Source organism: Salmo trutta, chromosome 27 (genome assembly GCF_901001165.1).
Source record: "Salmo trutta chromosome 27, fSalTru1.1, whole genome shotgun sequence".
NCBI lineage: Eukaryota > Metazoa > Chordata > Actinopteri > Salmoniformes > Salmonidae > Salmo > Salmo trutta.
Genome location: NC_042983.1, coordinates 3,023,318 through 3,037,479, shown reverse-complemented (window position 1 = coordinate 3,037,479; position 14,162 = coordinate 3,023,318). Strand labels below are relative to the sequence as shown.

General features: G+C 42.7%; 1 protein-coding gene across 1 annotated transcript in view; it reads right to left on the bottom strand.

Annotated features, from left to right (window-relative positions):
* Positions 1-8,445, bottom strand: part of nf2a (NF2, moesin-ezrin-radixin like (MERLIN) tumor suppressor a) — a 57,154-nt gene extending 48,709 nt beyond the window's left edge. The window contains exons 1-3 of the mRNA XM_029716336.1: positions 7,620-8,445; positions 5,646-5,771; positions 5,318-5,440 (exon numbers count right to left, since the gene is read on the bottom strand). Coding sequence (XP_029572196.1) covers positions 5,318-5,440; positions 5,646-5,771; positions 7,620-7,733 — 363 coding nt within the window. The 5' untranslated portion in view covers positions 7,734-8,445. The remainder of the gene's footprint in view (positions 1-5,317; positions 5,441-5,645; positions 5,772-7,619) is intronic.
* Between the last annotated feature and the right edge of the window lie 5,717 nt (positions 8,446-14,162).

Sequence of the window (14,162 nt, the reverse complement as noted above, 5' to 3'; positions counted from 1 at the left end):
CACCATGCTTCACAGTAGGGATCGTACCAGGTTTCATCCAGACGTCTGGCCACTCTACCATAAAGGCCTGATTGGTGGAGTGCTGCAGAGATGGTTGTCCTTCTGGAAGGTTCTTCCATGGTTCCAAACTTCTTCCATTTAAGAATGATGGAGGCCAATTTGTTCTTGGGGACCTTCAATGATGCAGAATTGTTTTTGATAGCCTGTGCCACAACACAATCCTGTCTAGGAGCTCTAGGGACAATTCATTTGACCTCATGGCTTGGTTTTCGCTCTGACATCCACTGTCAACTGTGGGACCCTATATAGACGGGTGTGTGCCTTTCTAAATCATGTCCAATCAATTGAATTTACCACAGGTGGGACTCCAATCAAGGATGATCAATGGAAACAGGATGCACCTGAGCTCAATTTCGAGTCTCATAGCAAAGGTTCTGGATACTTATGTAAATAAGTTATTTCAGTTTTACATTTTCATACATTTGCAAACATTTCTAAAAACCTGTTTTCACTTTGTCATTATGGGGTATTGTGTGTAGATTGATGAGGAAAATGTTTCATTAAATCCATTTTAGAATAAGGCTGTAACATAACAAAATGTGGAAAAAGTCAAGGGGTCTGAATACTTTCCGAATGCACTGTACAACCCAACTCACTTTTTAATTTAGAAATACTTATGAAAATATACAGTATTCAATCTTGTTACAAGCAATTCAATAACTTCACTGTTAACCAAGACATTTAATTGGTTCAATAACTTGAGATAATGTTTCAAAATATTTTCTTTACACAAGACTTTCGCATGTAGAAGCCACAATATTACAACCAAGGATTGGCTACTTTAACATAGGAAGCTTATCAGGCTCTTTTGTAACACTACAGATGCTGGCAGTGAACAAGTTTAAGTTTGACTATACCACAGCATTATTGAATACTCATTTCAAATTGGCTAGAAGGCCATTCTAGAATGGACATTAAACGAACGAGTGGGTCTGTAAATATCAATCTATTCGAATGAAGGACTGGGTCGCATCTCCAGCAACCAAAAGATGAGAAAGTATTTATTTGCTTATAAAAAATGTAATATCAACGGGGGGGAAGTATTTCTACCTGTAAATGTGTGCTTTCCTATTGTTTTCTTTGGCAACTGTGGTATAAGCAGAATAAACTCCTCCATTCTGTACATTAACTTAGAAATCATCCATTATTTCCAAGGTAATGTAGAAAGTCTGCATTTATCCCGTACATTAAGGAATACAATAGACCACATAAACTGGAATGACATTCACTCTCACGGGTGGCCAAAACGAACAAACTGAAAGCCACGTCCCCAATAAGCTACACCCCCAACTCTTCATATAGGCTGCTATCGCTACATTGCCCCACCGCTATTCAATGCGCATGAGGTGTTGAAAGCAATTTAGAAGCTTTCATTCAATTCCAAATATCACACTGATCTGTCGAATTTGTTATTCGATTCCAAATCGGCTTGGGCGGTATACCGGGGTATTTGGAAAAAGCCACGGGATAGTTTTTCAATACCGTCAAAAATATTTTTTTATTAGCATTCTGGTAATATTGGCCTAATAAAGCCCCACAGTGGAGGTGTCATAAACCCCATAAAACCTAGCGGTCAAACAGGAAAATGGTTCCAATCATTTTCCACCTTTCATTTTTCCCATATAGGATTTCAGACAGGGTGACTTTTGTAAATATTGTAGCACGCTCAAGGGTGTGGGGTTTCCACGCCACCAAGTTCAATAACAAAACATGCACCAGTAGTACAAATAGAAGGCAAATGTGGAGTTTATTAGGGATATTGGTACACTGAGGAAGAGGGGGGAATTCACCAATCACCTCACTGTCCACAAGCCGCTCTCGGTGTCCGTTCCGTTTTCCAGGAGTAATCCTCACACTTGGGTCCTCAGCCAATCCGGTCCGGTACACAAGGGGGTTGGGTCCGACAGTCCAGGTCACAAAAGGTACTCACACAGATATAGTTCTCTCACTCTTCATAACACACTTGGCTCTCTCCTACTCTGCCCCTTTGTGCAGGCTGCTTCCTCCTTTATCCCCAAGCACTCCCTGGCTTAACGACCTACAGCCTCGCCTCGTTGGGGCAAAAAGTCCATATAAGGCTCGGGGGTGGAGCCAGCGACCTGCAAGATATCTCCCCTCAATTACCACTCCCCTCACCTCTCCCTACCGTCTGCCACACATCCCCCCCTCAGCTCCGACCGGGAGGGAGGGGCGGTCCAGCTCCCTAGAGCATCCCTCCTGGAGAGGGCATCGGCATTTCCATGGGCTGCACCTGATCTGTGGACAACAGAGAAAGCAAAGGGCTGTAAGGATAGGAACCAGCGCGTGACCCGGGCGTTACTGTCCTTATTCCGTGACATCCAAACCAGTGGTGCATGGTTCGTTACGAGGGTGAAGTGCCGTCCCAATAAGTAACACTTCAGCGTGTCTAGCACCTACTTGATCGCTAGACATTCTTTCTCCACTGTGGAATATCTTTGTTCCCGCGGCAACAGCTTCCGGCTAATGTACATGACTGGGTGTTCCTCACCTTCTTGGAGCTGTGATAGGATGGTACCCACCCGTTTCGGATGCATCGGTCTGAACCACCAGTGGTTTGGAGAAGTCCGGTGTCACCAGCACGGGTTCAGAACACAGTGCTCCCTTTAGGTCCTGGAAGGCTTTCTCTGTCTCCTCAGTCCACTTCACCTGGGCGGGCAGACGGCTCCTAGTCTGATCGGTCAGGCTGGCTAGGGAGGCAAAGTGGGGAATAAATCTCCGGTAGTAACTACTCAACCCCACAAACGTGCGTACCTGCTTCTTGGTGAGGGGGCGGGGCCAGTCCTGAATCGCCTCCACTTTCTTCACCTGGGGTTTGACACATCCCCTCCCGATCGTGTACCCCAGGTACTCAGCCTCCCACAGGCCGAGCCGACATTTCTTTGGGTTTGCTGTTAGCCCCGCCTTCCGTATGGCCTGCACTACCGCGCTCACCTGGTTTAGATGGGTCTCCCACTCACTCCCATGGATCACAATATCATCGATGTATGCCGGCGCGTACTTCCAATGGGATCGGAGAACCCGGTCCATCAACCTCCATCAACCTGCCAAAGGGCAGCTTCTTATAATGGAACAGTCCGTCCGGGGTGGCGAAAGCAGTTTTCTTCCGTGCCTCGGGAGCTAAGGGCATTTGCCAATAATCCTTTGTCAGGTCGAGCGTGCTGATAAATCGGGCTTTCCCTAGCCGTTCGATTAATTCATCAATTCGTGGCATGGGGTAGGCGTCAAACTTTGAGATTTCATTTACTTCTAAAATCATTACAGAACCGAATGGTGTCGTCTGGTTTCGGCACCAACACTACGGGGCTGCGCCACTCACTATTCGACTCTTCGATTATATCAGCTTCCAACATCGTTTTTACCTCGGTCCTGACAGCCTCTCTCCTTGCTTCCGGTATGCGGTAGGGTCTCAACTTCACCTTTTTCCTGGGTTCGGTGATGATGCTGTGCCAGATCGGTGTGTCCTGGTTCACTGGAGAACACATCCTGGTTTCGGCCGACCAACTCCCTCAGCTCCTGCTTCTGGACTTGACTTAGCTGCTCCTCCATTGTCACCTCTGCCGGCTCGGCCTCTGTGGTAGCCTTCTTCGGGGAAATAGAGTAGAGTACATCACGTGCATTCCATTTCTTTAGCAGGTTCACATGGTAAATCTGGGTCAGATGCCTACGTCCCGGCTGTCCTGACCTTATAGTTGACTTCACCCACCTTCTCAATGACTTCATATGGCCCGTTCCATCGGGCCAAAAACCTATATTCTGAGGTAGGGACCAACACCAACACTTGTACACCCTTGCTTGGGCCTCCTGGGCCTCCAGCATGTGTTCCTGTACCAGGAGCCACAGGGTTGCCATCCGATCTCTCATTTCTCCCATGTGCGCCACCAAGGTTCGGTGGGGCTACCAAAACTCCATCCCACCAAAACAGGCTAAACTTTTCAAACAGGGCATTATGATAATTTTCACAATTTCACCCGTATTATTCCAAACACATAGTGTGGAAATATATATAAAACACAGGAAAACCAATGTTTTTGAGTGCACTTGGCCTTTAAAACCTAATTGGTAATTGATAAATGCGATTAGTTGAATTGGATAGCAGGGAGACCATTCTAACAAATCTCATCTCGCATGAAGGGATAAGGGAATTGGGGCTATGTTCCAAATGGCATCCTATTCCCTATGTAGGGCCCTACTTTTGACAGGGCCCATAGTACTCTGGTCAAAAGTAGTGCACTACATAGGGAATAGGGTGCCAGTGTGTCAGTACTGGGAAGGAATTCCCTTCAAAGTATTAGGGCAGGGGAGAAAGGGCACTGTTAAAATGCAGTACATTGATTCCACATGGCTGAATACAATCAGAGAGGGACAATGGGAAAGTGTATTACTGAGAGTGCTCTGGACTGAGAGGGCTTTGGCTCTGGTGCTCACTAACCATAGCAGTCAAAGGAACTAGATGTGAAAGTTTGCCCTCTATTGGCAGTCTGCCTGAAGAGACCCGTGATATAACTTCAGAGAACAGTAATGTAGCTGCAGGTGTATTATATTGCCCATTTCAATGGGATCACTGGTCAAGTAAGTACATGAGCGCACAAGTATTAGTATTACATTGATGTACTAAGTGCCTAAAGAGATAAATGTCTGTGCATAGTGTTTCAAGATCTGTAATATGTATGATTCTCACAGAAACATTTGAGAGCTTTCTATAAATTAACTGACTAAAATTCACCTAGGTATTTCTGAGATGATGAAAAACAATTTAAAACATTCTTAAAAGCTGCTAGCGAGGTGAGGCAAGCCACTGGAAAGATTGCCAACACATAAATCCATCTGTAATCCATCAGCATGTTCTGAGAGGCATGTCAGTTGGATTTGAAGTGTACATGCAGGACTTGGAAGAAGAATTGTCTGTCCCAAATGGCACCGTATTCCTTATTTAGTGCACTACTTTATAGCACTGTCTTGATATGTATCAATTGAGAATCCAAACCAGATTTTCTTAAGAGGCGGCCCAAAAGGGAAAAATGCATGCTTGTTCAAAGATCCTAGATGGAAAGTTTTGAAAATGAGAGGCTTTCATAATGTATCTCCAAAACGATTAATGATAAGATCAGTGAAAATTACACTGACAAGAGCTACTTTCTTGGTGGCCAACTCCCATTTAAAAAATAGCCTAGAGTTTTTACAGTGAAACATATGGATTGAGTTGATGAGAAAGAATGAGTGTGCCATGCATAGTCACCTGTAGGAAGAAGAGATGCTGAGTGATGTCCTGAACCAACTCCTCCTCTGCGTTCTCAGGGTAAAACTTGGCCAGGAAATTAAGGGTGATTGGTTCCTCCTTGGACACATCGTGGTCCAAAACCTGCAACAGAGACCAAAACAACATGGACAACTCAATTAGTCAGACAGTTTCTTGCCAGGCTCCTGACATCCCTAGAAGATGTATGGCTGGTGAAGAAGACTACATCTAGATTCAACTCACAGTGTTCACAAACAATGTAAGGGACACTGAGTACCAACCAGCACATCAATCTACTTCAGCAAGTCCGTCTGTTGCTGAGATTTACCTTCTTGTCCATCTTGATCCAGGCTACAGTGTCTTTGACATCATACTGGAACCCGAAGAACCACGTCTCTCTCAGTCCCAGAGCCCGGCACACCAGATCAAAAAGATCTTTTCCCTTCCATTTGACCTGAAAAACAAGATAGCAGCATGAATTGATATTAGGATAAATATGGGAATAGTCTCATGATGTGGGTGGAGTGAATGATTGACAGAGCAAATAGCATCTACAGAGGGCAGTATGAAATAAAGCAGAGGGTAAGATAAGTCATAATAGTCATGATGAGAGTCATGAGAGGCGACAAATGCCTTTGCTCAGGCTGGACATAGACAGTCCATCTTTCATAAGCAGGGAGCCGCTAAAAGTATTTCTATATCCAGTCAACTCAAAGCTCAGAGAGGCATATCAGATGCACATTCATTCTCAATTAAAAAAGCTTTAATCTCAGATTGTTTAACTTTAAAATGCACCAATAGAACTTTAACAGTACGCCAATTCAGGCTGAGCTAGAGAGAAAGAAAAGTGCATAGGATATCAGCTCAATATGAGAAAGAAATTAAGGACAACTGAAGTACAGTCACGGTCAATTTAATAATGTTCTTCAAAGACTCTGCACCTAAAAATGCAAACACTCAATAATTACTATTTATCAAGCATATCATTTATAAAATTGTCATCCAGACACAGACAGTAATCTGAGCAAACCTGCAATTGATGTTCTGCAGGTCTATGTTATTACCAATTTCCAACCGTGGTAGCGTTCAGGCTCCCTCACTTGTTAAGTACTAATGGCCTTTCCAAGTTATTATTATGATGCATTCTTTACATAGACTAAGGCCCAAGGCAATGTTAAGTTGACTGTTATGTTAGTCAATTGCACTACAGTGGCTGAAAGGCAAAGGACTAAAAGTAATCTAGGCCTATTCTATACATCTGCATAGGTATTATCCTAAAGCCTATAATTTCTTCTTTAGTTGGATTCGAGAACAACATCTACATTTCATTACCCTCTTTTGGTTAATGAATTGTATTGAAGTGACCTTAAAAAGAGCAACACAGAGGTAATCTCTCTGCATACTGTTGTTTCCTCTTGAGCCTAATATGAAGAAAATATCTTGCAGATTTTACACTGTGAATGATTCTTGCATTACATGGTTATTGTTTTTCAATTACATAGCCTACTAAGTTATTACTATTACACAGATAGTTTCAAATGATGTAGTTACTGTAGCCCAGTGTTTCCCAACTCCCGTCCTCGAGTACCCACAACAGCACACATTTTTGTTGTAGCCCAAGACAAACTCACCTGATTCAACTCAATGAGGGCTTGATTATTAGTTTACAAGTTGAATCAGGTGTGCTTGTCCAGAATTGAGAAACAATGCTGTAGCCTATAGGGTCAAAGTAAAACAGAAGTGTCAGCTGTGTTTGAATAAGAAACAGATTAAACTGACTGACACCTGTAGATTCTGTCTGTATCCCAAATGGCACCCTATTTCTTATGAAGTGTGCTACTTTTGATCAGGACCCATCTGATCAAAAAGAATGCACTGCATAAGGAATAGAGTGCCATTGGGACACAGTCTGAGTGATAGCCAAGAAGGTCAGGGTGATGTCATAGGTGTCATCCTGTTGAGTGAATAGAAGAAGGAAAAAAATGTATTTAACCTTTATTTAACTAGGCAAGTCAGTTAATAACACATTCTTATTTACAATGACGGCCTACACCGGCCAAACCCAGACGACACTGGGCCAATTGTGCACCGCCCTATAGGACTCCCAATTACGGCCGGTTGTGATACAGCCTTGATTCGAACCAGGGTGTCTGTAGTGATGCCTCAAACACTGAGACACAGTGCCTTAGACCGCTGCTCCACTTGGGAGTCCCCAAGCAAGAGCTGGACAACTACATTATTCATGTCCGTAACAACTAGGCTACAAGCTACACATTGACACATACAGAAAGGGAGCACACACCTCACAACTGAATTCCATGTCTGCATCCATTGTGGTGATCCTGACATTGAAGTTCTTGGCTTGTTTTCTTCTCAATGAGTTGAGTCCCATTTTAGCTGCTAAGGCACTTGCCATGTTGACAAACCCTCAATTTGTTTAGCTAGACTATAACGTTAGTTATAGCTAGTGTATAGGTATAATGTGACGACGTCAACAGGTGCACACAATGGCGTCATAACAAGAATATCATGTGTTTTCCCATTCGTAGTCTTTTTAGAGACTATTTATATCATTTACATACTTTATCTTCTTCAGCGTAATCACAGTTGTGCGCGTGGGGAACCTTAGGGTTGCACCAAAACATTCGCAAGCTAACTTAGCTAATTTAGCTTTTTAGCTATAACTTCAGCTACAACTAAAGTAATTTACTGTACCCAGAACTGTACATCTAGATTGGTAAAATGAATTTACTATAGCATTACCCAACACATTTTACTTCCAGCTGTGCTATTTGGATAGCTTATTGGCTTAATATAGCTAGCTAGATCGCCTAGCTAACTTTCGGATGGGGAGCTTCACCTGTTTTGTAAACATACCCACGCGCTAACTCATAAATTCGGTTGTTTCATACTCGGAAAACGGCTTCCCCGTTGAAACAGTAATTCCGTCCAAAAGTAAAGTATCCTCGCACTAATGGAAAGGTGATGTATGCCTTCTGAAACCTTTAATTACAACAACAGAAAAATAGGAAATCCATTAGCATACTATGCTAGCAGCTAACTAACTTCCTCATTCATCGAGAGGGCGGTCCTAACATATCTAGCTGTAATCAGAGATAGAAGTGGAGGCGAGACACCCCACTCGCAATAGTTTTTTGGGGGGGGTCAATGAACTAAGTAGACCAGACCCAGCTGCTATTGCGTTGGTGTCTACGGGAGATCCCCCTAGTTAAGTAGCCCGGAACTTACTATTTTTTTCAATGGTTAATGGCCTGAGTGACCAATCTTCATTTACCCACCATCTTTACTGTAATGTGAATATTCTTCTTTGGGTTGTAACTTGTGCATCCAGCGCCATCCTTTGGTTAGAAAATACCAACAGATGAGAATGACATTGATCACACTGGTATTTTGAGTGGCCAACAGTGGGCAATATATGGCCAGTAACAGAGTCATGGGTTCACTTCAGTCAGTTTGCAAAACATTTTTATTAGTAGTAACTTAAGTGTATGTAAAACGGTAAAGACAAAAGCACTTAACCTTAAATGTTGAATGTACAGTACACTGGACCCAATTCTACATGAATTGGAGATGTATCTGTCTTAAAAATCGAATTTATATATGCAACATTATGTTATGCAAAGGATTATGCTGAATAAATGAGTTAATAAAAGCGAAAACATAAATTTTTATGTACATGACAATGTTTCTCCCAATCAGCCTGTCTGCTCTCACAGGGAATGATCGTTCATTTTCAAGCATCTGCTTACTCTTCCTGTCTTTCCTCTGCTTACTCTTCCTGTCTTCCTCTGTGTGTGTGTGTGTGTGTGTGTGTGTGTGTGTGTGTGTGTGTGTGTGTGTGTGTGTGTGTGTGTGTGTGTGTGTGTGTGTGTGTGTGTGTGTGTGTGTGTGTGTGTGTGTGTGCGTGTGTGTGTGTTACCTGGTAATTGTATCTGGAGAGTGATGAGGATTACCAATGCTCAAAGCTTCAGACTCTTCACAAGTAATAATGTGCTCAACAACTCACATAATAAGTTGCATAGACTCACTGTGTGCAATAATAGTGTAACATGATTTTTTAATGACTATCTCATCTCTGTACCCCACACATACATTTATCTATAAAGTCCCTCACTCGAGCATTACATTTCAAACACATATTCAACCACAAAGACCAGCGCGCACCTATTGGTAGATTGACTAAAGACACTTTGGATGGTCTATCAATACAAAGATACAGGCATCCTTCCTAACTCAGTTACCGGAGAGGAAGGAAACCACTCAGGGATTTCACCATGAGGCCAATTGTGACTTCAAAACAGTTACAGAGTTTAAAGACTGTCATAGGAGAAATCTGAGGATAGATCAACAACATTGCAGTTACTCCACAATACTAACCGAATTGACAGAGTGAAAAGAAGGAAGTTTGTACAGAATAAAATATTCAAAAACATGTATCATGTTTGCAACAAGGCACTAAAGTAATACTGCAAAACATTTGGCAAAGCAATTAACTTTTTGTCCTGAAAACAAAGTGTCATGTTTGGGGCAAATCCAATACAACACATTACTGAGTACCACTCTCCATATTTTCAAGCATAGTAGTGGCTGGGGAGTTTTTCAAAATAAGTAATAAACAGAATGGAGCCCAGGCAAACTCTTGGAGGAAAACCTGGTTCAATCTGCTTTCCAACAGACACTAGTAGATTAATTCACCTTTCAGCAGGCCAAATCTACACTGGAGTTGATTACCAAGAAGACGGTGAATGTTCCTGAGTGGCCAAGTTACCGTTTTAACTTAAATCTGCTTGAACATCTATGGCAATCCTTGAAAAGGGTTGTCTAGCAATGATCAACAACCAATTTGACAGAGCTTGAACAATTTTGAAAAGAATAATGAGCAAATATTGTACAATCTTAGAACCTTACCCAGAAAGACTCAAAGCTGTAATCGCTGCCAAAGGTGATTCTCAGGGGTGTGAATACTTATGTAAATTAGATATTTCTGTATCTAATTTTCAAGAAATGTGTAAACATTTGTAAAAACATGTTTTCACTTTGTGATTATGGGGTATAGTGTGTCGATGGATGAGAAAAAAAATAGATCTAATCAATTTTGAATTCAGGCAGTAACACATCAAAATACGGAATAAGTCAAGTGGTATGAATACTTTATGAAAACACTGTAAGTGTGTGAATTGGACCATTTTTCTGTCTTGTTATTAATGTAGCACATGAGCACATGGGGTGTGTGAAACGTACTCCTCAGCCTGAAGTGTTGCTACTTGCACCGCCGAATTGTTAACCTACCGTTGGCGCCGACTTTTAAGATGCTTCGGGAGGGCAGTCACCTTCAGGCCAACGATGGTCTTTTGAATGTCAACATTCTCACAATAAATACATTTAATATATTCTATCAAAAAAATATATAATTTGGTTGTGTTTATGAAGGTCTTAGGTAACAGAATGAAATAAAATGTATTTCAAAGAACACAATAACATTTTCCTTAGTTTATATAACTGTAGGCTATTTGGAAAAGATGGTGCCGACAGAGATGGCAGCTTCGCTTCTAGTCCTTAGGAAAATGTGCAGTATTTTCTTTTTTATGTATTATTTCTTACATTGTTAGCCCAGAAAACCTTACGTTTTATTACATACAGCCGGGAAGAACTATTGGAAATCAGAGAGACGTCAACTTACCAGCACAACCAGCATTACGACCAGGAATACGACTTTCCCAAAGCGGATTATTTGCCTGCACCTCCCAAGGCATTTAAACTGTTTCCAGAGGATGACCCAAAACAACACTGCCGGAGGAGAGGGTGCCGGAGAAGTCTTATAGTAAGGCTTCGGATGCGCGCACACTCCCCCACCGCTTCTGAGTATATTACACGCTAATGGCCAGTTGCTAGTTAACAAAGTTGACAAAATCAGGGCAAGAGTTGCTTTCCGAAGCGATATCCGGGATTATAACATACTCTGTTTCACTGAAACATGGCTAGCTTGGGACATGCTGTCAGAGTCAGTACAGCCAACGGGATTTTCAGTGCATTGCGCCGACAGGAATAAACATCTCTCCGGTAAAAATTGTTTCATGATTAACGACTCGTGGTGTAATTGTAACAACATACAGTACTGGAACTCAAGTCCTTTTGTTCACCTGACCTAAAATTCCTCACAGTCAAATGGACCATATTATCTCCCAAGAGAACTCTCCTCGGTTATCGTCACAGCCGTGCATATCCCCCCGCAAGTGGATACCAAGACGGCCATCAAGGAACTTCACTGGACTTTATGCAAACTGGAAATATTCTATTATTTTGGGCCGGCAGCCAAATGCAACATGGCGCCGACAAAGATGGTCGCCTCACTTCGCGTTCTTCGGAAACTATGCAGTATTTTGTTTTTTTATGTATTATTTCTTACACTGATACCCCAGGAAATCTTAAGTCTTATAACATACAGCCGGGAAGAACTATTAGATATAAGTGCAACGTCAACTTACCAACATTACGAGCAGGAATACGGCTTTCCCGAAGCGAATCCTCTGTTTGGATCACCCAGGACAATGGATCGGATCCCAGTAGGCGACCCAAAAACAACGGCGCCGCAGAAGCGGCAGACGAAGCGATCTTCTGGTCAGGCTCCGTAGACGGGCACATCTCTTACCGCTCCCGAGTATACTCGAAATTTGGCTTGTCACCGAAAACACTCACAAACCTTTAGAGATGCACAATCGAGAGCATCCTGTTGGGCTGTATCACCGCCTGGTATGACAACTGCTCCGCCCACAACCGTAAGGCTCTCCAGAGAGTAGTGAGGTCTGCACAACGCATCACTGGGAGCAGACTACCTACACTCCAGGACACCTACACCACCCGATGTCACAGGAAGGCCAAAAAGATCATCAAGGACAACAATCACTCGAGCCACTGCCTGTTCACCCCGCTATCATCCAGAAGGCGAGGACAGTACAGGTGCATCAAAGCTGGGACCGAGAGACTGAAAAACAGCTTCTATCTCAAGGCCATCAGACTGTTAACCAGCCGTCACTAACATTGAGTGGCTGCTGTCAACTCAAATTTCTAGCCACTTTAATAATAAAAAATTGGATGTAATAAATGTATCACTAGTCACTTTAAACAATGCCACTTTATAACATGTTTACATACCCTACATTACTCATCTCATATGTATATATTGTACTCTATACCATCTACTGCATGTTGCCTATGCCGCACGGCCATCGCACACCCATATATTTATATATTTATATTTGTACATATTCTTATTCATTCCTTTACACTTGTGTGTATATGGTAGTTGTTGTGAAATTGTTAGATTACTTGTTAGATATTACTGCACGGTCAGAACTAGAAGCACAAGCATTTCGCTACACTCGCATTAACATCTGCTAACCATGTGTATGTGACCAATAAAATTTGATTTGATTTGATTTACCATTCATTTTTATTGGGCACAAAATAATCTGGAACACAACCTAAACAAACAGCAAACACATCGAACAAATTTGTAAAGTTACAAGCCTGATGTTATCATTGCATCCTATGAATATGAGACCAAATACTTAAGATTTTGCTACTTTAATACAGGACTAAGATCGATTCGTACTACACCGGTGCCGATGCTCGTCGGATGTGGCATGGCTTGGAAACTATTACAGACTACAAATGGAAGCACAGCCGTGAGCTGCCCAGTGACAAGAGAATTCCAGATGAGCTAAATTACTTCTATGCTCGCTTTGAGGCAAGAAACATGCATGAGAGCATCAGCTGTTCCGAACGACTATGTGATCACGCTCTCCGTAGCCGATGTGAGTAAGACCTTTAAACAGGTCAACATTCACAAGGCCGCAGGGCAAGACGGATTGCCAGGACGTGTACTCCAAGCATGCGCTGACCAACTGGCAAGTGTCTAAACGGACATTTTCAACCTCTCCCTGTCTGAGTCTGTAATACCAACATGTTTCAAGCAGACCACCATAGTTCCTGTGCCCAAGAACACTAAGGTAACCTGCCTAAATGACTACTGACCCGTAGCACTCACATCTGTAGCCATGAAGTGCTTTGAAAGGCTGGTCATGGCTCACATAAACACCATTATCCCAGAAGCCCTAGACCCACTCCAATTTGCATACCGCCCAAACAGATCCACAGATGATGCAATCTCTATTGCACTCCACACTGCCCTTTCACACCTGGACAAAAGGAACACTTATGTGAGAATGTTATTCATTGACTACAGCTCAGCGTTCAAAACCATAGTGCCCACAAAGCTCATCACTAAGCTAAGGACCCTGGGACTAAACACCTCCATCTGCAACTGGATCCTGGACTTCCTGACAGGCCACCCCCAGGTGGTAAGGGTAGGTAACAACACATCTGCCACGCTGATCCTCAACATGGGGGCCCCTAAGGGTTGGGTGCTCAGTCCCCTCCTGTACTCCTTGTTGACTCATGACTGCATGGCCAGGCACAACTCCAACATCATCATTAACTTTCTGATGACACAACAGTGGTAGGCCTGATCACCGACAACGACGAGACAGCCTATAGGGAGGCGGTCAGAGACCTGGCCGTGTGGTGCCAGGACAAATAAAATAAAATCAAAGTGTATTTGTCACGTGCGCAGAATACAACAGGTGTAGACCTTAGAGTCTAATGCTTACTTACAGGCCCTAACCAACAATGCAATTTTTAAGTAAAAAATATGTATTAGGTGAACAATAGATAAGTAAAGAAATAAAAAACAACAGTAAAAAGACTGAAAAATAACATTAGCGAGGCTATATACAGTAGCGAGGCTGTGACAGTAGCGACGCTA